A 21,980-nucleotide genomic window follows, 5' to 3' on the forward strand; every position below is an offset into this window, starting at 1 on the left:
GTTTTGAAACTGATTCAAAGTATGATCTTAGGTGGTGATTCCCTCTGCTGTCTTTCATATTTGTGAAATCAAATGAACAACAACATGCTACTCTGATAGAAATACATTTCAACCTTTTATTTAGGCTTTGAAAGATTGCATAAGGGTGCATAATTTAGAGATGACTGACACATACAGTACATTCTAATCAATGGTGCTTAACGTTGATAACTAACAATATGAAATCAAGTACTTGAAGTTTAAGAACTTCCCTTTTAAAAACAATTATGAAAGGTGATTCATCAAAACAGATGGAAAAATTTTCAATGTAAACTGCCAAACGAAATCATGAGATGGAGTCTAAACATGCAAAACAAAAGCTTCTCAAATGCCAGTAGTGCATTATGACACAGTATATTTATAAAGTGCATGAGATAAAAGGATATGGCATCATCATAGTTTTAGAAAATACCCATTAAACAGCATCATAGTTTATACAGTCATTTTGATTTTGGCATATACCTGAGTCACCCTTCTTTGCTACTGGTTAAGGTTCCAGTATTGAATTTGACCACTCTCAAAACATAGTCCACCTAATAAGACTAGCAGTGGCAAGGCGACTCCATCTCTCCTTTCTTCTTCTCTCGTCGTCTCCTGCTTTGTTCAGCCGCTGAGGGGGTGTAGGTCCACTCTGACCTTCTCCCCCGTGCTCATCATGCCGATGGTGGGATAGAACCCCCCTGCTGGAACAGCCACCTCTCTCCGTCCCACCACCTTCCCGTTTCGGGTAAAGAACACCTGTGCAGACACCAGGAGGCGACAGTGTTCACAAAGAACCTTATGGAAACCTTTGAAACCCTACCTCCACACATCTGCACCGTAAAAGAAGCTATGATATACCTTATAGCTCTTACACACTGGCATACAGGGTGACACCCCTTATGACCCTCTTAAATTTGACATAGTAATGAGACATTTAATCCATGCACAGAGAAAGGAGAGCGAAACGTACAGCCATAAATTCCCAGAACATATATTTTCAGTAGGGTTCTCATTGTAGAAAGATAACAGTTGGTTTTCAAACTTTAAAAATTTAAGTAATAGTATACCATCGAATGAGAGGATGTACAAAGACCAACATTTCATAAGAAGTTACTCTAGACAAAGTTAGCCATGCCCTTGCCACCACAAAGGGGTTAGGTTGCAGTTGGCATGGCAACAATATAAACAGTATACAAAACTTCTGGTGAGGCTTTTCTCACCGTGACCTTCCGCCCCTCCAGCTCAGGTTCCAGCTCCTCTCCATCCTCCTCTTGATCTTCGTCATTCATGTACAGGTCGTTGTGAACCCGACGCTGCTTAGCCCGCACCTCCGGCTCCCCATCATCACTGTCATCTGAGGGAGCAACAGTCAGGCAGACAGACAGGACAGAGGGGCAACAGAAACTTAGGAACTGACCAGTCTCAACCAATAGCATTGGTGATGTTTATTCCATGATGACAGGGCCCCTCACCTCCGCTGTCCAGGATGTAGTCTCGGGGAAACATGATCCCACAGCCCATCACGTCTCCTTCTAAACAGCGAGGACCAAAGGGGTCTCCTACCCCACTCCCCTGGAACATCTTCCCATCATCTGAGAGAGGTTCAGAAACAGGAGAGTCAATTCTCCAAAACCTGGTAACGTGTTATGACCAAGGCATTGCTGCAGCTCACATCTTTTGACTCAAAGTTGTCCTTAAAACAGGCTCTGCTTCTCGTGTTAACCTCGCCTAAATGTGTTAGGGAGGTCCGACAACAGCTGGGAGGAAATATCCACTTTGTCATCATTACAGTGGATAGGAAGAGGCCTGAGTGGATCCCATGGAAACCAACATAGACCAGATGAAATACTGGGTGACAACTAGGCGGGTCTTCACCTAATCAGGCCCAACAGATATAGGCAGCAGTCTCAGCATCCAGCCTTATCCTTAGACAAACTAGAGGATGATTGGGGATGGTGGGGTGGGTTGAGACACCATACATGTTTGAGTTGGACAACTCCACTAGGAGTCTTGCCCTATAGTATATATGTGTTTGATTTGGGCAATGTCTCTGTTTATGTTTTTTTTTCTTTCTCCTTGTATCACTCAATAGGCTAGCCAAGGACAACACAATCCTTTGGAATGAGACAGAGAATGCATTTTCCTCTGTAAGTGGCTTAGTGTTTTACTTTATATGGCCTTTATTATCTATGGGATACTGTGAGCATACTGCAAACCCAACACAAACATGCTTCCCCTCCTCTCACAGAACTTTCATTCCCTTCTGTTCAAAAAAAGAGGTTACCAACCATTCACACGTCTACAGTATGTCATGCAGAGTCATAACTGGCAAAACTGAAATGATACATGCAGATCACACAGGAATAGAACAGACACTCACCTGCATGGTAGGCTATAGACCCCCTGCTCCAGCCCGGGTGTCTGTTCTTGGGGTAGTCCTACCTCAGAAAAGGTAATCACAGTCAGTGGAAAAAACAATAGGGGTTTGTGTGTGTGTGTTAGCTATGCAACAGTAGTTACAGGAATCTTTCTGGTCTTTTATCAGTCCTGCATAGACTACATAGTCATAAAGCCCAGGGTGAAGAAATCAAACAGAGGTTTCTATGAAAGGCCCATGACTGTTCCTGATAACATCTGACGATGAGTCATACTTAATAGGTAGGTACTGTCCCAGGATGCACCCTGTCCATTAGCTGAGAAACCTCAAGTCAAACAGGGCAGATAAAGGGCTTTCTTCTCTAGTAAATCCATGTGAGCAAGACACCTGTCTCCAGTGCCTCTCTACACCTTAACTTTTATCTCTGGAAGGCAGCTGACACATCAGATTATTAAAGAAGATGTGTCTTTTTCCAACCCCATAGTTAGTTGCTTTTCTGAGTCTACTATATTTATACACTTTTAACTAGTTGTTAGGAGGAAGGTTTAGGTAGCTGTAGCACATTATCTGTCTATGTTGATGAAACAGCTTTCTCTAAACACTCTGATGGTTATCTGCCGGAGTAACATCACCTGGGAATGGTGTCACCTGCCCTGCCCTGCGCTAGCAGCAGTACTACCCTGTATGCTAGTACTGTTCTCCGCGGTGTGATATAACAAAGGCATACTGTGGAGCTGTCAGGTGAGTGTCAATGCTAACTCCCACTGAGAAGATGGATGCCTTTGTACCAGACAATGTAAGCCCTTATGACCACATCCCATTACAGGCAGGCTGATGGAGTTAGAGACAGGGAGGGGCTCAGGACAGTCAGGTGAAAAGAAGTAGAGGCAAAGGGATATGGAGACAGATGGAGAGAACAGGAGTATGATGAAGGTGAAAAAATGTCAAACCGGAGACAAGGAAACTAAAACATGGAATGAAGGACGGGGAGATTAAAACGGACAAAAGAATGCAGTTCATAATCACTTCATTATCCAATCACAAAGCAGTCAAAGTTGACTGCGATGTGCTGTCATTGGCGGGTTGGAGTGGCAGGTTCACTTAAATGATGAAGTGAATTGTTGTGAATGTTTCATGGAAATGTCATTGATTGACTTCAGCATGGCAATGAGAGTTCCCTGAAACCACAGACTACTTTACAAAACAATTCCCAGAAAACAATCAGTGAAATAACAGAGTTCTATTCTCTGTCCCTGTGTACCCCTAGGGCTCTTTCCTCCGGCATGCACACACTCACACACACGTACAGACACGCGTATAGGGTAAAGAGAGATGGAGTGGAGAGAGGTGTGAACCGATCAGGATCACCATGGAGTGTGAGGAACGCAACTATTAATTATTGCTCCTTCAGAGTCAAATGCTAAAAAAGCTAAGATATATGAAATATTTGAATGCACACAAGACATAAACAGAAGTTGAGAGGTGAAATGCCTTGACTAGAATTTGAATCTAATAAAATCCCAGATAAAGTATCTAAAGTATTTAAAGGTTACAGCTCTTTTATTGACATCAAACAGGATGTGGAGATTCCTTGTTGATTAAATCCAGGCTGCCAAATCTGGTGCAATGTCTCTGTGTTTTGGAAACATTCATATGATATTCATATGACAGTCCTTTCTCTGGTAGATGGATGGTACTTATTTCCACAACATAGATCTGTTAATCGCTGTAATCTATTATGACAAGACACAGATGGAATGAGTCTAAATTAATTTATATATCAACCATATCTGGCATAGCCTGAGGAGCCAAACACGTTCTACATACAGTGTAGATGGAAACTCCAGTCTGGAGACTCAGGACCATTTCTTTTTTATTTTACTTGACCCAGACTCAGAAAGATTACTTGTCAACATCTTTGCGTGAGTATTTGCACAATAATATATATTATCTATGTGTGCTGATTTTTAGGGTAACAGTAGTATAGAACAGAGAATAAGAGGAAAATCATTTCCACACACTGACAAAGTGCTACCATGTAGACATGATAGGTTAGATGTAAATGGGACTGCTAGGGTTTTCTATGGAAAACCAAACAAGGGGTTCAAATGAGACAATATTTATTCTGTTGTTCGCTTTTTCCCTTTTGGTCATCCATCACTCAGACTGGAAACAGTGAGGGAATGCAGAAGGGTGGGAAGGGAAGACTTTAAAGACTGGACAATCGGACAAATTGTATTTGTATTTATTCGCAGCTTGTGCATGTCATGCCAGTGTCAAGCAGAGACTGACACTTATGGAGAACAATAATGAGGATGCTGTTGATCACAATGTACTTCTACTGAAGGCCAGTGAGAGAAGGTTCTTACCCGGCGTGCCAGTCCCAGGGCGATGTAACACTTCTCTCCCGCGTCTGTGATCTCCAACTCGTAGTAGTGGCAGCGTGTGCTGAGGGGCCGGCAAGCCTGGGCCAAGCCCACATCCACGATGCTCTTCCCCTTCCCCACATACTCCAACAGCTGAGAGGAAGGGACAACAAAAAATAAGAAGCCATCCAACTCTAGCCTAATTAGGCTACTATAAAAAAATATCTAAATATTTAATGTGAAAATGTTCTTATTTCCCACACACAAGTAATCATTTCTCCTTGGCATGCCCTGACTACCAGACTGGTGGGATAGGGCCCATGTGTTTTTTTTTTTATAAAGTGATGGACTAACTCCATTCAGAAAAGTACAAAAGGATTGTGTTGACTGAGATGGTCAGGCTAATTTCACAGTTTGTAATGACTCAGAATAACATTTGGAAAGTCCCTCCATTCACAAAACAAGGAAGTCAAAAAGGTAAAATGTCCAAAAGTCTTCCCTCTGCCATCTCTGCAGCATACCACATAACACACAAACACTGTTTTCAGGACTTCTCCTGAAACTTCTCACCACAAATAATTTGGTTTCTAAATCATGAGCTCATATCCTGGTAGCTAACTGCATTCAGCTTCATGAACTGATAATTCCTTCAAAGTAAACTTGATCCGTCATGGACACACTCAACTGACACAGACAAGCTGTCAGTCTGCCAAAAACCATGGTTCCCACCTCAAACAAATAGGAGGAAAAACAAAGATTTTACAAAAGAACTCTGTGACATAGTCATTGCGAGGTGAAAAGGATTAGTGCATGTGCTGTGTGTTATTTGTGTCAGGCTGCACTGTGTGTGACCCTTCCCTCTGCCCGGCCAGAAAAGGGTAGACATGAAGCATAAACAAAGAGCAAGGGAAAGTTATTATCATTATAATTACTTTACGACAATCTGTCAACACCACCTTTTTTTCTTTCCTCTCCTTAAACAGCAATTACCGGCTTAACCCTCTTTTTCTGTACATGTCGCTCATTTTTCTACCCACCCCTTCCTCTCCCACTCCTTGACCCTTTGACATTTTCACCTGTCATTGGAAATATTTTTTTAATGCAGGACAATTAAATTATGTCAACACTGCGTTGTAATCGTTGCTTCTTTAAAGACCAAATGCATGGTCTACATGTCTGATGTGTAACATAGAGGTTAGAGAATGTGAGTGTGTCAGACATGCTAGCCCTCCCAGTAGCAGTCAACAAGATCCGGTGGGTGTGATGACAGATCCTTAAATCTTCCAATGATCCTCAAGATGAGTGGGGAAAGGCATGCATATGTGCCCGTGTGTGTGTGAGGGGGGGTGGGGGTCTATCTCTAACATGACAAAAATGTCTTAAAAATGGTATAAACACATTTTGTTGACCTGTTGCCCTGTTAGCCCCTTAAGTAAGAAGAAACTAAGTTACAGCTTAGAAGAACAATATTCCAGCTCCAGTGTGTGTCAAACCTCTATAAACACAGACACATATAGAGAGAGTGAGAGAGAACAAGAGAAAGACAAAGTGTGTGTATGCGCATGTTTGGCTGTCCTCAGCGAGACAGCTATTAGATTACATTTCTTGAGGGAAAACAACATTCCTGTTAAAACAATAGCTAGGGACTACAGCTGTTTACATCCAAGTTCACCCCTGTGGCAACAGACATCATGTCAGGTTATCATTTACATATTTGAAGGTGCTGATGAGTGCATGCACACGAAGGTCTGTGAAATATGTGAACGATATGAAACTTCTGCAAACCTGTATGAAAACGTAATATGATGGTTAATCATAATTTGATCGTTAATGGGAAAAATCCTTCAACATTTCTGTAAGTCAAAGTTACTCAATGTATGACAAAGGATTAGTTATTTATTTTGATGATATCCCTGCCAAAGCCACCCTTTGTTCCACACTCTGTTACTTTCAGTTGTCTCCAAGTGTGCAGGTAACACCTGCCCTGTCCAGGTTTCTAATGAGTGGCCATAAATCTGGCTGTCGGTTATCGTGTCAGTGTGATAGATCCCTCCTGTCCCTGATGAACGCCCAATCATTACCACCTTTGATAAGCTCCTGAGGGTGTGGGCAAAGCTCCATCAGAGGATATAGCATGGCAGGACAAATAATGGTGGGCCAGTGTCTCACTGGTGAGACCCTGAGGCAGTGTTTCCCAACAGGCCAGTCAGAGAGACAAACGGGAAGAAAAAGCCAGGTCCTCTAGATGGTGGAAGAGGACCTTTGGATGGAAGATAAGATGGTGTCTGTTACAGGAGAATGCAGGTCGTTGTGTGTAGATGCATCTCCTAGGCATTACTTAAAGCTCATGATATCTTACACAGATCATACCGATATCACCCCATCATCTACCTGTGCTGCACACCACAGCAATGTGGGAAAGAAAGTTGCATCATCCCTTAACAGGAAACCACTGTGAAACCACTGTGTCTACATCACCATGGTATGTCATCACCTTATAATACAGTAATTGTTTAAAACAGCTTCAGGCTGCTTAAAGGCCAAACCCTGGTTTGGAGATACACACTGGAGCCAACACGTACACACAGCACAATGAGGGCATGTACACAAGCTCCCTGTTACAGCCTACATTTAACCACAACAGTAGTCTTTGTGTAGGGATGGTCCTGGCAGAGTCAAACTGGACCAGAGAGCTGGCATGGTTTGAAGACTGGATGATGGACAAGGTTTCTGGGCGTTTTCTTGACCCAGGAGTGGGACAGGGGCGTATTCGTGGAAGTCAAAGCTAATTAAAAGTGAAGGAGGTATGCAGGTTAGCTGTGCCTGCCCCAGGGCTATTCAGCTGCACTCCCCTGACGCCAAACACAATCCTTGCCCGCTCACAGACAGGTTTTGTGTGTCTTTAGTCTGAGTCAGAGGGCTCTGAGTCCTAGCGCTGATACCGCCAGGCAGACCACCCTTACCCCCCATCTTTGTCATCATAAATCTACGTCAGAACAACAAAGAGAAGGAAAAAAAAAAGAGAAAGACAGAAACTACATGAAAGGGAGATAAGTAACTACAGACCAAGTAAAAGTCTGGTGTGAATGAGAAACTAAAAAAGACTCCAGAATCTCCTTCTACTAACCTATATCCAGCTCACCAACCCCTCTGGTTCCACAGAAACCTGTGACACATACCAACCACAACATAACTTAACATAATTAACCTTTGGCAGTCAATTTTACAGTATTAGTCAGTCTCTACCTCCCTCTCTCTTACATGATGACAGTACAGTTGACTTACTGCACAACCAAGGTTAGATAGAACTCTGCCAGTGTACGTGACTCCAGACATATCTGTATCGTCTTGAAGAAAATAGCAAAGAGAAAATAACTGAGGTGTCTGTTTCTTCACAATAAAGAAAGTGGTTGTAAATATGTGTATTAAGGCCATGTGTAATAATGCTTTGTGTATTAATTTACCACTACACTCAATCTGAGAAAGCCCCCCCTCGGTCTGCCAGCTTTGCTCCATTGCCCTTTGTTTAACAATAAAGGGGTTAAGTCTTTTTGTGAATTTCAGCCCCTATCTGAGAACCATATTTAGATGTTTTTGTTAGTTGTCATCTGATGAGATATGCATCCATCTTGACCTAATGTTGCTAGGACACTAGGCAAATGTGAATGCTAACCAAAACATGAATTTTGAAAAGTGGGTGCGACAAGTTATCAAATATTGTTGAACAAAACATTTCTAATTCAAGCCAAGCTGTCTCTGAAGTATGTGAAGTAAAGACATCAGTCTTTCACCTATAGACTGTATGGTCATCTACAGGTGTGCTTGTTCCAGGTGTTGTGCTATCTACATTTTCCACAATTAGTTGTGCCTAAAGCAATACACCACCAAGTCACTAGGCAGCAGTTACCAACACAGACATAAACACTGGAACACAGAGAGACACGTACATTCATCCAAAAATTAATGCATAAAGCACCCCCCCCCCCCCCCCCCCCACCCCAACATCCATGACAGCTTCCTGTGCATGGTCAATAAGGAGATAAAATATCGTCTTACTGCTCGGAAATCTGCTCAGAAGTGAAAGGGCCTCACAGAGAGAATGGTTACAACAAATGTCTTCTTAAACTGCCTTACCGTTCCCGTGACTGTGACATCATGCAGGCGGCCCCACTCATCTTCATGGCTGTCCACCATCATCAGTCCATCCTCCTCCTCTGTCCCCCACTCAGCCTGCAGGTCCAGCTGTACCTCCTCTCCCAGTGAGTGCATTCCCACGGCAGGGTAGAGACCCTCCGGAATACCAGGGACTACCACTGTGCCAACCTGGATACAAACACGTACAAAAAAAGTGTATTATTCAAATGTAGCCAACCTATGTTTATGGCCTACAGTGTTCATACAACTATATTTAGGTTGGGAGGGGTAAATATGGATTTATACTTCTTTGCCGTTTTTGGTGAAGAATACAGTTGTCTGGTCATTCTCAAAAGAATCCAGATAAATCCCACAGCCGATACGATCACCACGATTACATTTGGACCCAAACTGCTGTCCAACAGTGTTGCCATTGTACATCCTGTGATATGGTGGAGAGGTAAAGTTGAGCTGCCAATCACACACTATTGGGCAGCTCATAGGGTCCAATAACATAACTGGTCATACACATACCCGTCAAAACAAACTGAATCTAGTAATAAAAGCAAACAAGAACATAGCAAGAACATAGCAAGTAACAGTAACATTTAGACATTTAGTAGACGCTCTTATCCAGAGCGACTTACAGTAAGTACAGGGACATTCCCCTGAGGTAAGTAGGGTGAAGTGCCTTGCCCAAGGACACAACGTCAGTTTGCGTGACCGGGAATCGAACTGGCAACCTTCGGATTACTAGCCCGACTCCCTCACCGCTCAGCCAACTGACTCCCGTACACATACACTCATCTGGTACATTTTGATAAACACATCAATAAAACACAACACATCTCTTGAAGACTGGAGTGTTTTTTGTGCACAGGGACATGACACCTACTTGCCATCATCAGCATGGTAGGCCACAGAGTGTGGGAGCCATCCTGGCTGATGGTCCAGCTTGTAGCCCTGAGGCACCAGACCAACAGCTATCATCCCCCTCACTCCTGTGTCAATGATGGTCACCTGAAACATCACAAACCACCCGACTGTAAGAGATCGTCATCATTACAGTCAAAAAGAGGAGAAATATCCTTTAAAAACTTTGTTAGGGAAGAGTTACCCTTCCTATATCCTGATCAGGGTAACAGACACCTATGATTACGTACATTTGCCCCCACCAATTGTAAATCATTATGACATCATCCCTGAGGAGCTTTTATACTGGGTGGAGAGATTAGAACCTGATAGATGCAGAATCTGAATCAGGATCAGCTATATTTGCCAAGTAAGTTTACACAAACAAGGACTTTACTGTGGCAAGAATGTGCATGTGATAAACATATAACAAACGTATATGTAAAAAGTTGAAAATTTACCACAGTCTAAATAATTACAATACTATACAATGTAAAATAAGAACAAGGAGAGGGAGAAGGAGAAGGGGAAATCATTACGTCCTACCAATTGAACATAGTCCCTTCGAGTATGTGAGAAAACACATTCCAGTACCTATGTTGTTTTATATTATCATGTGCCCCAAAAATAAGTGTCATTCCTGAAAAGTACAGTATGTTTATTTCCTTTTAGTTAGTTAAAGGAAGCGGACGCATGTAGACATAGATTCATAATGTCTGAGCAGCCCTATCAATCCTCCAACGGCATAGGCAGGCACAGGAATCCTTCTCTATACCTCTTGACCCACTCACTGCCTTGGCATACCCTCAAGCAGTCAACATAACACAGGCGACCTCTCCCTATCCCACCATGTACAGCCAAACCCTCCTTTCCTGAGCTTTCCTAAAACCCAGAACCTCTTTTATGAGCCTGCTGTCTTTATGATTTAGTCTAGAGGGAATTATATTAAAACAGCTACTGATGAATAACTGGGGAGTTATGTTACACACCACATACTTTGCAACTGGAAAAATACCATGTTTGATCCATTTGTCAGATCATTTGTTAAAATGTAATTGGTTCCAAAAACAACATGGTCTGGGCTGGTCTGCAAACTATTTTTACTTTCATGTGTCAACTAAATTTAGCAGCTGTGTAGCATTTTGAGCGCAGACTGTTGTTAATCAAGAGGGTGTGGCTCATGAGGGAATCTTATGATGCTCTTGAAAAACGCTCTTTAACTGTCAGGAATTATACAATGGCAAGGGATCAACAGTGAGGACACAAGAGAGGGCCTTTGTAAGTCACTGTAACTTAAGTTTTATGTTAGGATAAATGCAAAAGTACTGATTTTACTATTGCAATGTGTGAAACACAAAATAAATCATGTTAATTCAAATAAACCACAAAAACTGCATTTCCAAAACTGGAATTGGGGACCTCCAGTCATCTATAATCCAATCCTAACCTTACCTCGAAATAGCTGTGTCCTTTCGATAGTGGTCGAGGAGCTACATAACAATCAACTTCGTCAGAGTTGCCTTGGTAACTGTAAGTGAAAGGTTTTTTCAATTAGAGTAAAGTAAGCTTAACTCCAAGTTTTTTCCAAGTTTTTCTGTGTAAAATATGCATGGCATTGTTACTAAATCATGATAAGCGACTAACTAAAGATGACCCTAGGGAAGGCAGAATGTATACTTGTTCTATGCTCCAGTTCTCGTACTAGGCCTTCAACATCAGTAAGTCTAGTGTTAACGTTGCCACAGAAAGTAACAACTGCCTTGTTCCTCGGCCTCGATTACCAGTGAACACTTGAGTTTTCCAGCACCTGAGTATGTCTCCCTCCCTCAGCATCCTTTTGAATCGCTCACGGTACCGGACCGCCCGCACCTCGCGAATCTCTCGAATCCTCCTTCTCCAGTTCAGGAAGCGATGGTGCAGGTTGATATCGTCCATTGCTTAGCTACCTAGCGAACATACAGGCAAGGCACACGTGAAGTTCATCCCATTGAGCAACATAAAGCAGATAACATAGAGATGATAAAAGCCAGTTGTCAATTGTGGTTGGTAACCAGTAATTAGCTACCAAACTAATTCTCACTGGCACTAGACTTTACACTGTAGTTAGACTAGCTAAGCCAGCTAACGTTAGTGGCAGTGTACATTCAGTTCGCATACAACTAGCTAGCAGTGGTACAGTAGTAGCATTTAGCTAGATACTGTAGCTAGCTTACTCAACTCAAGACACCTCCGCAAAGAATATTTAATGAATTAAGTTGACAACGACTACTAAACACATATTTTCCAAATATTACCCACCGTAGCTTTAGACAGTTATCTAAACCTCTCAGCAGCCACATTGTTTACAAATATCCAGTAATTCAACCTCAGTAAACAAAAAATTCAGATTAGGAATGGCGCTTGCTAATGACATCATGTTACAACAACGCTTGGGCCAATCAGTGCGTACAAGGGTCAGACGATTTTTTTGTATCCGGCTTGTGTCCAGATTGTTTGGGGATTTGTCTTTTCACCGACACTGCAATGTAAATATACAAGCATCTACTTCAATATATCATGTGAAAAAAGAAAGGGAGAGCAGTGGAAGTTAAAATGAAAAAATGAAGCTCCCATAATGCTGGCACATTGATTGGAATATTTTAAACTGTGAGACTTCGAGAACTGAACGCCTTTTAAAACCATGTATTTGGAGAGTAAGAAAGCCAGCACATTTATTGTTGCCCAGGTGGTTAATGTTACAGCATTAAACAGCAGTTATACTATAGTCTGTTTTAGTCTGTTTATGAAGGTAGTCTTTCCTCACATTCTTCACTCTAGACTAGTCCATCAATGTGACAGACACATAAAGGTTTCAATCAGTTGAGAGGTGCTACTCTAACAAGTACCACTTTGACCAATGCCTGTCGTTTTACATTATTACACAATCATTTGTGTGCATTGTTTGTTATTCCTTGCTAAGTCATGGAAACTGCAAATGAAAACATTCAATTTGATAGTGCCATTTAGAAATGAGTGACTAATACCTCAATAGAAAACCTTGCCATTAAATTGCATTCCTATGTGTCTGACTGTTGCTCTCACGCTTGCAAGGAGTTTTGTCACAAAGTACATAGCCTGATGAAATGTTCACTAACATTTTTCATATGAGCTGCTTCAAATGATGAATGGGGAAGTGGGGGGAGGGGGGGGGCTACATATCTTACAAGACACTGGTAACAAATAGGAGGTGTGTTTCAAAGACAAGGGAAAGAAGGGGTGTGCTCGACAATCTGGAAAGGAAAGAGGAGACAAATTTTTCTCTCTTTTACCCTCCCACTCCTTCTCCCTCCAACTTCTGACTCTTTAAAAGAGGTGGTCGGTAGTGTCTGTCGGCTTTATAATCGCTTTGTCGTAGCTGGAGGGGATTCCTCAAAATTCTACATTGCCTCTCATTTACTGATAATAGTCAGCAAAAATCAATAGCCTGGAAGAAAGAAAAGAGAACATTTCCCAAAAATAATTTGACTGAAACCTCGAGGAAACCACCATTGTTTGATAGTTTAACTTTAAGCAAAAATGCTGCTATACCTTGACATCCTGGCCTTGGTCTTCCTTCAGCTTGTTCTCTCCAGCTCATGGACCCTGGCCTCTCGTCTGCCTCCACTTCAAGAATGTCTTTCCTGTAAAGGCTCACGGGGAGTTAGGGCCCCCTCGCAGCACGAATCCGTAAAGATCAGCACCACCACCTTGGCCCTGGGAGAACCATGTGGGGTCTATACATTGAGCTGTGCCCAAGGACTTCGCTGCAGTCCTCCACAGGGGGACATCAGCCCCCTCCAGGCCCTGCTTCAAGGGAGGGGGGTCTGTTGTGTCGCAAAGCCCAGGGCAACAGAGAAGCCCAAGACCACAGGTAAGACAATCCTGAAAGCAAGTGGGATGACACAACTTTTTCTTGTAAAGGTGATGCACAATTATTTATTGCTAACCATGTCCAGGTGAATACTAAATAGTTTATTACCTCCCTTTTCCCCCAGAAACAGAAGACTCAATACCAAGAGAAGTTCTGGAGAAGGTATAAATCATTACGCAACACATCGGTTAATTGAACAAGAACTGTGTTCACTTCAGAAACAAAAAAACTAGGTTAGCCTTAAATTAAGTATATATTTCTCTCTCTCTTCCTCTCTCTACCTCTTTCTCTAGGCTCCATGCCGTAGGTTACTTGTCTCTATCCTTAAAGGCCTTGAACCTCAAGTCTTCCTGTCAGACCGTGGTATTTATATGCCTAACTGTGATAGGAAAGGTTTCTTCAGAAAGAAGCAGGTGGGTTGTCAAACATGCATTTAGTGTCCTGAAATAGCATGACATGTCCCTGTTGAATTTGTTTGTGGTAATGCACTTTTTTCTTATTGCTCAGATGCTTGAGTCTATAAAACAATGCTTTTAATGTTAGTACGTTGAAATATATGATGTAAAATGTATGAGCATGTACTGTATGTGTGTGGGGGGGTTTTGATAGTTGCTACATGCCTGGCCAAATTGTAAAATGGAAATCCTTCTTCTACAACATGTGTGTCTCCTTTTCTGTAGTGCGAGTCATCTAAAGGTATGCAGCGTGGTAACTGCTGGTGTGTGGATGACCATGGTATCCCCATGCTATCTCGCACAAGCCAGGATGGCACCCTGCACTGTGACAAAGTATGAGATGAAACTGCCAGCATCATCCTTAGGATTATGTGGCACCTTATAAGGATACAGAAACACATTCAAGATGAGGAAGTGCTGGACACTACTTGACCAATACAAGACAGGAACCAGTTATTTCATTGTATCTAATTGTCTGATTACTCTCTCAAACGTTCTACATTTTACTGTTAATAAAGTATTATTGCGCCCTCTAGTGATGAAAATGTAAACATTAAAACCTAATAGAGTGGAGAGCCAAGCCGCACCTTTATACTTTATTCTAAATGAGTTCAAATGTATTTGATATGCATTGTTAATAATTAGGCAACTACATATTATTAATGACTGGAAGCCTGCAACATTTTCACTGAAATGGCCACACTCTAAAAGTCTTTCATACAGTATGTTTTTATTTTTAAAAGTATAGTATATTGTACAATGTATTCTAAACCTGATTCATTATGTGCCTTATTTAATTTACAAGTATTCTTTTTATAAAATTCATATATTTATGAATGAATTTATTTAAGTTTCATTTTTATTGTACTGTTCAAAATGTTATAAATGCCTTATATACTGATGTACATTATCTTTAATTGATATTCTATTTATGTATGTCTGTTGTATTCTAAACAGACGAATAAATGTGACATGTTTTTTAACTGTTACGATCTATGACTGTACGTTTTCGGACCTAAATTGTCTATGATCACGATAAGTGATTTCATGTGAGACTGAGAGCACTCAGAGAAGGTTCAACAAAAAGCTACTTGTGGTTCGAAATAACCTCTCTGTGGCAGTAAAAGCTAGTCCAGGTCCGTAATCCCCAAATCTTTCTCATATGACCAGGAACTAATAGAATTACAGACTTTGACGTTTCCATGACAATACACCGTAGTTTGCAGTTGGCGTTAAACTTGGTTTTCAAAAATGTTCATATGACTTAATTTTGAGAGAGAGAGAGAGAGAGACTTTCTAAAATACGATGAAGAAATCTAGTGAATAACTTGGGCTATCTTGTTTTTGTATGTGGGAGGAGCACGTGGTTAAACGGTCACCCACACCTGTCCACTGGGCACGTAACACTGGCAGAGATGCCAGATGTTGACTAATGTTTTGACGGCAGGAACTGAGTGATCGAGAGGGACTATTTGAAGGCGAGGTAGGATTAAACGAATAAGCCAAGTGAATCTGAGCGGCTCAAAAACCAAAGACGAAGAAATAACTTGCAAGAGGACTCCAGTATCCTGCAACCTGTGCCTATTGGGTTGTTGCAACATTCATCGGTTGCGAGCGGACCACTTCTTAACGGTGAAATGTCTTCTCCCGGTGCCACAACGAGCCCCTTGAGCATCCTGGCACCTAAAACGAAGACAAAGAAGAAACATTTTGTACAGCAGAAAGTGGAAGTGTTCCGAGCCAGTGATCCAGTTTTAAGCGTCCTTATGTGGGGAGTCAATCATTCGGTATACGTCCAGAAGGGGGTTAGTTCTGGCTCAAGTCCAGTTTGTGTGTATGTGATGATTCTTACATGTATCTAATGCCTGCAGATTAATGATCTCAGCCAGGTACCTGTCCCTGTCATGCTGCTCCCAGATGACTTCAAAGCCAACACCAAGATCAAAGTCAACAACCACCTCTTCAACAAGTAGGCCTGCTTTACTGCAATACAAGTTTATTATGGAGACTGTAAATTAATAGACAGACTACTGATTGAACTTACACATTGGAGGCATACTTGAAAGTAGCAGATGTTTTCCTCCTCTGCAACAGGCATTGTACAGTATTTGCAAACAAAACAATACGTTTATGTATATCAAAATTTTGAAGAAGCTTTGTCACTTCTTCAGTGTCGTGTTTTTATGTCGATGTTGGAGGGATTGTTGAATATCTTTTACATACAGATTTACCATACAGATCAAGGCAAGCAACAAGGTTAAGATATCTTAATTATAAATAATTAAATGTTCTTCTCAAAGCAGTAAGGAGATTTTAACAGCAAGATGAGACAGTTAAACTTCTGGGTACAGCGCAACACTGTGACGTGCAGCAGTTAAGTCGCCAGGGCAATTAGACTCACGATGACATGTCCACTGAAGGAATGTGAAACATGATGTGTATGTGTGTCTGTATGTGTGTATGTGGGTTAGACAGAAAGAGAGAGAATTTGATCACACTTTTTAGAGCTTGCCCCCTCCCTAAATGATAGGTAACCACCAGGGCATAATGTATTATTGGTAGTTTTTCTTGATATTTGTCTTTGTTTTGCTGTAGTCCAGCATTCATAGTTGGAGACAGAGGCTAAAGTGCAACTTCTGTGAGATTTTGTGGATTTTTCAAATCCTTTAATCTGGTTTGGAATTCTAAAACCTAGTTGAAAACTGCTCCCTCATTGTTAGGTCTCTAGTTTCTCTGCATAGCAGAGATTTAATTTAATTTAGGAATACATTGTCCATGGTAGTCCATGACAGTGTTGTTATATATTAGGTTTGGCTTGATAATATAAAACTATAATGTAGGCCTAATAATGTGCATTCACAATATTTGACGACCACTCAACTTTGTGCAAAACTATTCATGATATGAGCATGTCTTTGTGACAACTTCTTTTCCACCATATCAATTGGTTATTCAGTTTAGCTGTCAACAAACATGACATTCAGTTATGTCAGCCTTTGTCTCTTCTCAGCTGCCATGTTCATGTAGATGTACTGTATACTGCGAGTGATTGGGAGCGTGGTGTTCCATTTGAACAAGGAAGTGTGAAATTCCTGCCTAAAATATGGAGAGGAGACAAACAGCAAGACAAGGAGGGACAAACATCCATGTCCACAGTATTTACCAAATTTTTTATAGAATCATGCCATATATTTAGTTGATAATAGAAAATGGTGTTGATATTTACTTTGTAAATACAATTGCAAAACCACTTTTATTCCCCCCCCCCCCCACAGAGAGAATCTTCCAGGACATTTCAAGTTTAAAGAGTACTGTCCACAGGTGTTTAGAAACCTAAGAGAGAGGTTTGGAATAGAGGATCAGGATTATCAGGTAAGCTACATTAGGAAATACTGCAGTACTTAATAACACCAATATGTCTAGATACTTCTGGGTGCATAGTCAGTTACTTTCTCTGGAAGTACAGCACATTTCTGGAAAGGTTGTCTGTGGGGATGTGGGCCGTTTAAAATTTACATGGACTTTGCATAACATTTGCATTAACTGCAGATATGTCAGACATGGTGTTTGTACTATATAAATAAACGTAATATGTATATAAACTGTATATACACACACACATATCGTATTATATTGTTTTATTGTGTACGCCATATCCTTCTTTATCCACAGGTGTCTCTAGCTCGCTGTCCTCCAGTCAAGGATGGGGAGGGGCAGGGGATGGGTCTGATGCTGACTTCATATGACAGAACCCTGATAGTGAAGCAGATCTCGAGTGAGGAGGTAGAAGACATACACAACATCCTGTCTGAATATCACCAGGTAAAGGCCTGTTCATTATTAGCACTTCAACAACACCCTACCATGTGATAAAGTTTTTTTTATTTCAGTTTTCAATGTGTGCATATTTATCACCACCACCACCACCACCATAATAAAAAATAGTTTTCCTTCCATCTGTTTGTTAGTATATAGTGACATGCCATGGCAGCACTCTGCTGCCTCAGTTCCTGGGCATGTACCGGGTCACCGTGGAGAGTGAGGACACATACCTCATTGTCATGAGGAACGTCTTCAGCCACAGGCTACATGTACACAGAAAATATGACCTCAAGGTTGGAAAGAACTGCATTATCTATCTGATGTATAGGACTGTTTTTGTTTTGTGCACCTGAATTACTGTAAAACCATGGCCAATATGATTTAAGTAGACGTTTATGTCATTATGATTTATGGCAGTTCAGATTGTTGTAATTTTTATTTTGCTTGATAGTAATTGTATTCAGGGGAGTAGTACCAGTGTGCTCACAGTGCCGCCAGACATGACCACTAGGGAGAGTCAAAGTCACAATGTTCTGTTGGCTAAAAGAAACAACTTGGATGGATTGAGTTGCTTATACAGCTATCTATTCTCTTATCAGGGGTGCTTGGTGTCCCGTGCAGCTAGTTTTAAAGAAAAGGTAAGATTATCAGCCAATAACTTTAAACCACAGACTCTAAAACCATTGCCACATATTGCACCCTGGCCATTTTTGCACCCATATCATATTTGCACTAAGCACCCTATTTGTATTTTTATATTGTACATTATAGATATTTTATACTTTATATTTATTTTATTTTACATACCTGTCCCCTTAGTATTAGTTAGTATTAATTAGACTTTGCACATTTTGTATAATATAGTTAGACTTGTTTTAAACTTACACCACTTATTTAAGATGTACTCCTATATGTTGAATGTATGCACCTTCCTGCCAAAGTAAATTCCTTGTCTGTGCAAACTTTCATGGCGAATTAAAACCCCTTTCTGATTCTGATTCAATAGTGAGTTTTGCTGAACCATGGTTTATTCAGTAATATATTTCAGTTCAGTCTACTCTTTCCTGTCCTGGTCATCCCCTTAGGTGAAAGAGTTGCCCACTTACAAAGATGTAGACTTCAGGAATAATATGCAGAAAGTATATGTGACTGAGGCTGCAAAGGAGAAGATTATGGACAAGCTGAACAGAGACATAGAGGTAAAGTCCCAGTCAGCTGCTGTGTCTGTGAGTGTTTGTGTGTATTTGTGTATTTTCAGTGTGTCTGTATGCATTCTTAGTTCCTGGTGCATCTGAGGATTATGGACTACAGCCTGCTGCTGGGCATCCATGATGTAGAGAGGGCAGAGAGGGAGGAAGATGAAGAGGAAGAGATGGAGGAGTCCTCATATGAAGAGGAAGAAGAGGAGGAGAATGGCCTGGCCCCGGCTGCTGCTGTCGGCTCCTATGGGGCCTCCCCTGAGGGCATCGCAGGGTACATGAACTCCTTCAAGCCACTGGGCCCCGGGGAGTTTGACCCTTATGTGGATGTATATGCCATTCAGAGTGCAGAAGGTGAGATCAGATTAGAAAACAACATGTTTCTTAACATGATATTTAGCAATATAGTATTTGGCAAATCATGTATCAGTAGATTGTGAATTTTAGATAAAGTCAGAGAGTTATGATACTGTACCTCTATCATGGATGAGATTAATATCATCCCATATCTTCTCAAATACTGCTCCTCTGACTGCTGTGCTGTAGGTTCTCCCCAGAGGGAGGTGTACTTCATGGGCCTGATCAACGTGCTGACCCATTACGACACCAAGAAGAAAGCTGCTCATGCCGCCAAGACTGTAAAACATGGGGTGAGTAACACACACACACAATGCACAAAAAATACTGTCCAAAATATGCAAAGTTTCTGGTTCATCAATTTACCTGCAGTGTGATGTCTCCACCAGGCTGGAGCCGAAATCTCAACTGTTCACCCTGAGCAGTATGCCAAACGATTCCGTGAGTTCATCGCCAAGATCTTTGCTTAGTGTTTAAAGCACAGCCACTGCTACCACACCTCACTATAAATAAGCTAGTCAATTTGCAGTAGCATTCCCTTTTAAACTTTTGATTTAATATTTAATCTCAGCAATTCAGATAATGTTTTTGTTTCAGACATTTAGAATCAGAATCAGAATCAGAATCAGAAAGGGATTTATTCGCCATGAAAGTTTGCACAGACAAGGAATTTGCTTTGGCAGGAAGGTGCATACAATAAACATATACCTAAAATTTAAATATGTGGACTAACTATACTAAGGGTACATAAACTAGCAGTACTAAGTGGGATAAATATAAGTTGCCGTAAAGATTGTATAAATTGTATAAATTATTCAAACTATACATTATTTGTTCTTCGATGACCGTAATATATTCAGTAATTGTTCTTAAATTACTAAAGAGCTTTTTGTTAGATTAATTACACTGATTGGACTGTTTGACTGTTGGGACTGGTTAAAGAAATCATAAGAATATCCCGAGGTGCTCACAGTGGTCTTTATCTGTGGAATGTTGGAAACCTGGTCTGTACTAATAACAAATTCTGATACGAGATGAATGTCAGTCTGACTGCAGATAATTTACTGGCGTTTTAAACAAGATGTACCAGAACAGTAGGATTGAGATGATGACCATTGTGGCATTGAATCAGATTGGACAAGTATTTTATAAACACAAATGATTCATTCAGTGTAAAAATTATGTTCTCATCATTGACTTCTGCCTATGTTTTAATCAGATTTAATTAAATGTTTAATTTATGTATGAGTTGATATTTGACAGTTTACTACAACATAGTGTTATAGAAAACATTCCAACAAATATGGTCTCAAATTGATGAGCAACAGAAGTATTTTCCAGAATTGTATCCAATATTAAATATTTATAAAAAAAAAAAAAAGTAGAAACAGACATTTCATGTTGCTTTAAGCCTGTGCTATTTGCAGTACTAGAAAAATGCTATGAATGTCAAACTGCAGAAATGTTTCCACTCTAACCTGGAAAACAACATGTTCTGACATGGGAATGTACTCAAAATGCAGCAGTTCTGTGATATGGTGCAGTAGTCTGGCTTGTGTACATGGACCATGTCTAGGAAACTCTTTTGTTGGTTACTTGTCTGTTCTTGGTGAATCTACATGGCCTCAATTCTGTGTGTTGTGTATGTACATCTAGTGTGGGTGTGTATATTTGTGCAAACTGTGACATGGCCCTCAATATTTCAGTGTGAATACCTCAGGGCTGCTTCTAGGAGTGTAACATGCCTTTAATGATAGCCATGGGTTAGAAGTTCAATTTTGTCCTTGTCTTGTCTCTGCACCAATCATAAATCTGCTGACACATGTTCCTGTTCTTCTAGGGAAGATAAACCGAATAGGTTAGCATTTCAACAATGGGTACTGCTGAGTGGACACAGTTGTACGAGTGGGTTGGAGAAGGTAAAGGGCTATTTCTAAAGAAGAGTTTGAAACAAATCCAAACAAAATATTATTGTAGTTTGGGTGACCTCCAGATAAAAGTGTGAATGCTGTTTGATCAGCTCTCCCACAAATGCTCTTAACAGAACAACACATTATATGTGACAGGCAGTCGTAAAGGCTACAGTGGTAAAATATAATTTTAGAGAGTATGAGGATATTTTAGATGTATCTTTATATATTTATATATTTTTTGTATTATTCTTCCATTGTGACTAGTTTTTGCCTTTCCTCTTGCCCCACTCCTCTCGTAGAAAGGAAATCCTGTCCCCTCCTCCATCTGGGTTGTGCTGATTCAGTGTGTGTATATGTATGTTTGTGTGTAAATTCACAAATCGAAGTAGAGCAGAAAAAAACTCTTTCTCATTGGAAGCATATGCCCTTACACAGTTGATACATTTTTTGTCCCACTTTACTGATCTCGTCTTTTGTACAGCTTGCTGCTCCTCAAGGTAAGTTCTCACCTGCTTCCTCTCTCACCTTCTACACA

At 40.9% G+C, this 21,980-nt stretch overlaps 3 protein-coding genes across 3 annotated transcripts; 2 read left to right on the forward strand and 1 right to left on the reverse strand.

Moving 5' to 3' along the window:
- Nucleotides 1–43: 43 nt before the first annotated feature.
- On the reverse strand, nucleotides 44–12,221 carry LOC136940487 (SPRY domain-containing protein 3-like). The gene is made up of 11 exons (XM_067232668.1): nucleotides 12,109–12,221; nucleotides 11,618–11,756; nucleotides 11,263–11,338; nucleotides 9,794–9,918; nucleotides 9,205–9,340; nucleotides 8,899–9,087; nucleotides 4,768–4,917; nucleotides 2,402–2,459; nucleotides 1,494–1,613; nucleotides 1,242–1,375; nucleotides 44–777 (listed from the first exon to the last, which is right to left on the reverse strand). Exons 2-11 carry the CDS (start codon nucleotides 11,743–11,745, stop codon nucleotides 643–645), a joined length of 1,251 nt encoding a protein of 416 aa, XP_067088769.1. The 5' UTR covers nucleotides 11,746–11,756; nucleotides 12,109–12,221; the 3' UTR covers nucleotides 44–642.
- Nucleotides 12,222–13,365: 1,144 nt separating this feature from the next.
- LOC136948077 (insulin-like growth factor-binding protein 6) lies at nucleotides 13,366–14,493 on the forward strand. Its single transcript, XM_067242362.1, has 4 exons — nucleotides 13,366–13,699; nucleotides 13,824–13,861; nucleotides 13,993–14,112; nucleotides 14,380–14,493. The coding sequence occupies exons 1-4, from the start codon at nucleotides 13,366–13,368 to the stop codon at nucleotides 14,491–14,493; spliced, it is 606 nt and encodes a 201-aa protein (XP_067098463.1).
- A 1,098-nt stretch (nucleotides 14,494–15,591) lies between these two features.
- Nucleotides 15,592–20,125, forward strand: LOC136962711 (phosphatidylinositol 5-phosphate 4-kinase type-2 gamma-like). The gene is made up of 10 exons (XM_067256614.1): nucleotides 15,592–15,941; nucleotides 16,026–16,123; nucleotides 17,430–17,526; nucleotides 17,827–17,976; nucleotides 18,123–18,269; nucleotides 18,576–18,614; nucleotides 19,062–19,175; nucleotides 19,256–19,529; nucleotides 19,722–19,825; nucleotides 19,922–20,125. Exons 1-10 carry the CDS (start codon nucleotides 15,792–15,794, stop codon nucleotides 20,000–20,002), a joined length of 1,254 nt encoding a protein of 417 aa, XP_067112715.1. The 5' UTR covers nucleotides 15,592–15,791; the 3' UTR covers nucleotides 20,003–20,125.
- Nucleotides 20,126–21,980: the final 1,855 nt, after the last annotated feature.

Source organism: Osmerus mordax, chromosome 1, assembly GCF_038355195.1.
Source record: "Osmerus mordax isolate fOsmMor3 chromosome 1, fOsmMor3.pri, whole genome shotgun sequence".
NCBI lineage: Eukaryota > Metazoa > Chordata > Actinopteri > Osmeriformes > Osmeridae > Osmerus > Osmerus mordax.

Excerpts from the sequence above, each read along its gene's own strand:
- LOC136940487 (XM_067232668.1), bottom strand. The coding sequence starts at position 11,745 with ATGGACGATATCAACCTGCACCATCGCTTCCTGAACTGGAGAAGGAGG. Across the intron at positions 4,918-8,898 it reads ATGTCACAGTCACGGGAACG|CTGTTGGAGTATGTGGGGAA; the intron begins GTAAGGCAGTTT and ends CCTTCCTCTCAG. Across the intron at positions 1,376-1,493 it reads CTACATCCTGGACAGCGGAG|ATGACAGTGATGATGGGGAG; the intron begins GTGAGGGGCCCT and ends TTGCTCCCTCAG.
- LOC136948077 (XM_067242362.1), top strand. The coding sequence starts at position 13,366 with ATGCTGCTATACCTTGACATCCTGGCCTTGGTCTTCCTTCAGCTTGTT. Across the intron at positions 13,700-13,823 it reads AGAGAAGCCCAAGACCACAG|AAACAGAAGACTCAATACCA; the intron begins GTAAGACAATCC and ends CTTTTCCCCCAG. Across the intron at positions 13,862-13,992 it reads CAAGAGAAGTTCTGGAGAAG|GCTCCATGCCGTAGGTTACT; the intron begins GTATAAATCATT and ends CTCTTTCTCTAG.
- LOC136962711 (XM_067256614.1), top strand. The coding sequence starts at position 15,792 with ATGTCTTCTCCCGGTGCCACAACGAGCCCCTTGAGCATCCTGGCACCT. Across the intron at positions 17,977-18,122 it reads TCCTGTCTGAATATCACCAG|TATATAGTGACATGCCATGG; the intron begins GTAAAGGCCTGT and ends TCTGTTTGTTAG. Across the intron at positions 18,615-19,061 it reads CAGCTAGTTTTAAAGAAAAG|GTGAAAGAGTTGCCCACTTA; the intron begins GTAAGATTATCA and ends TCATCCCCTTAG.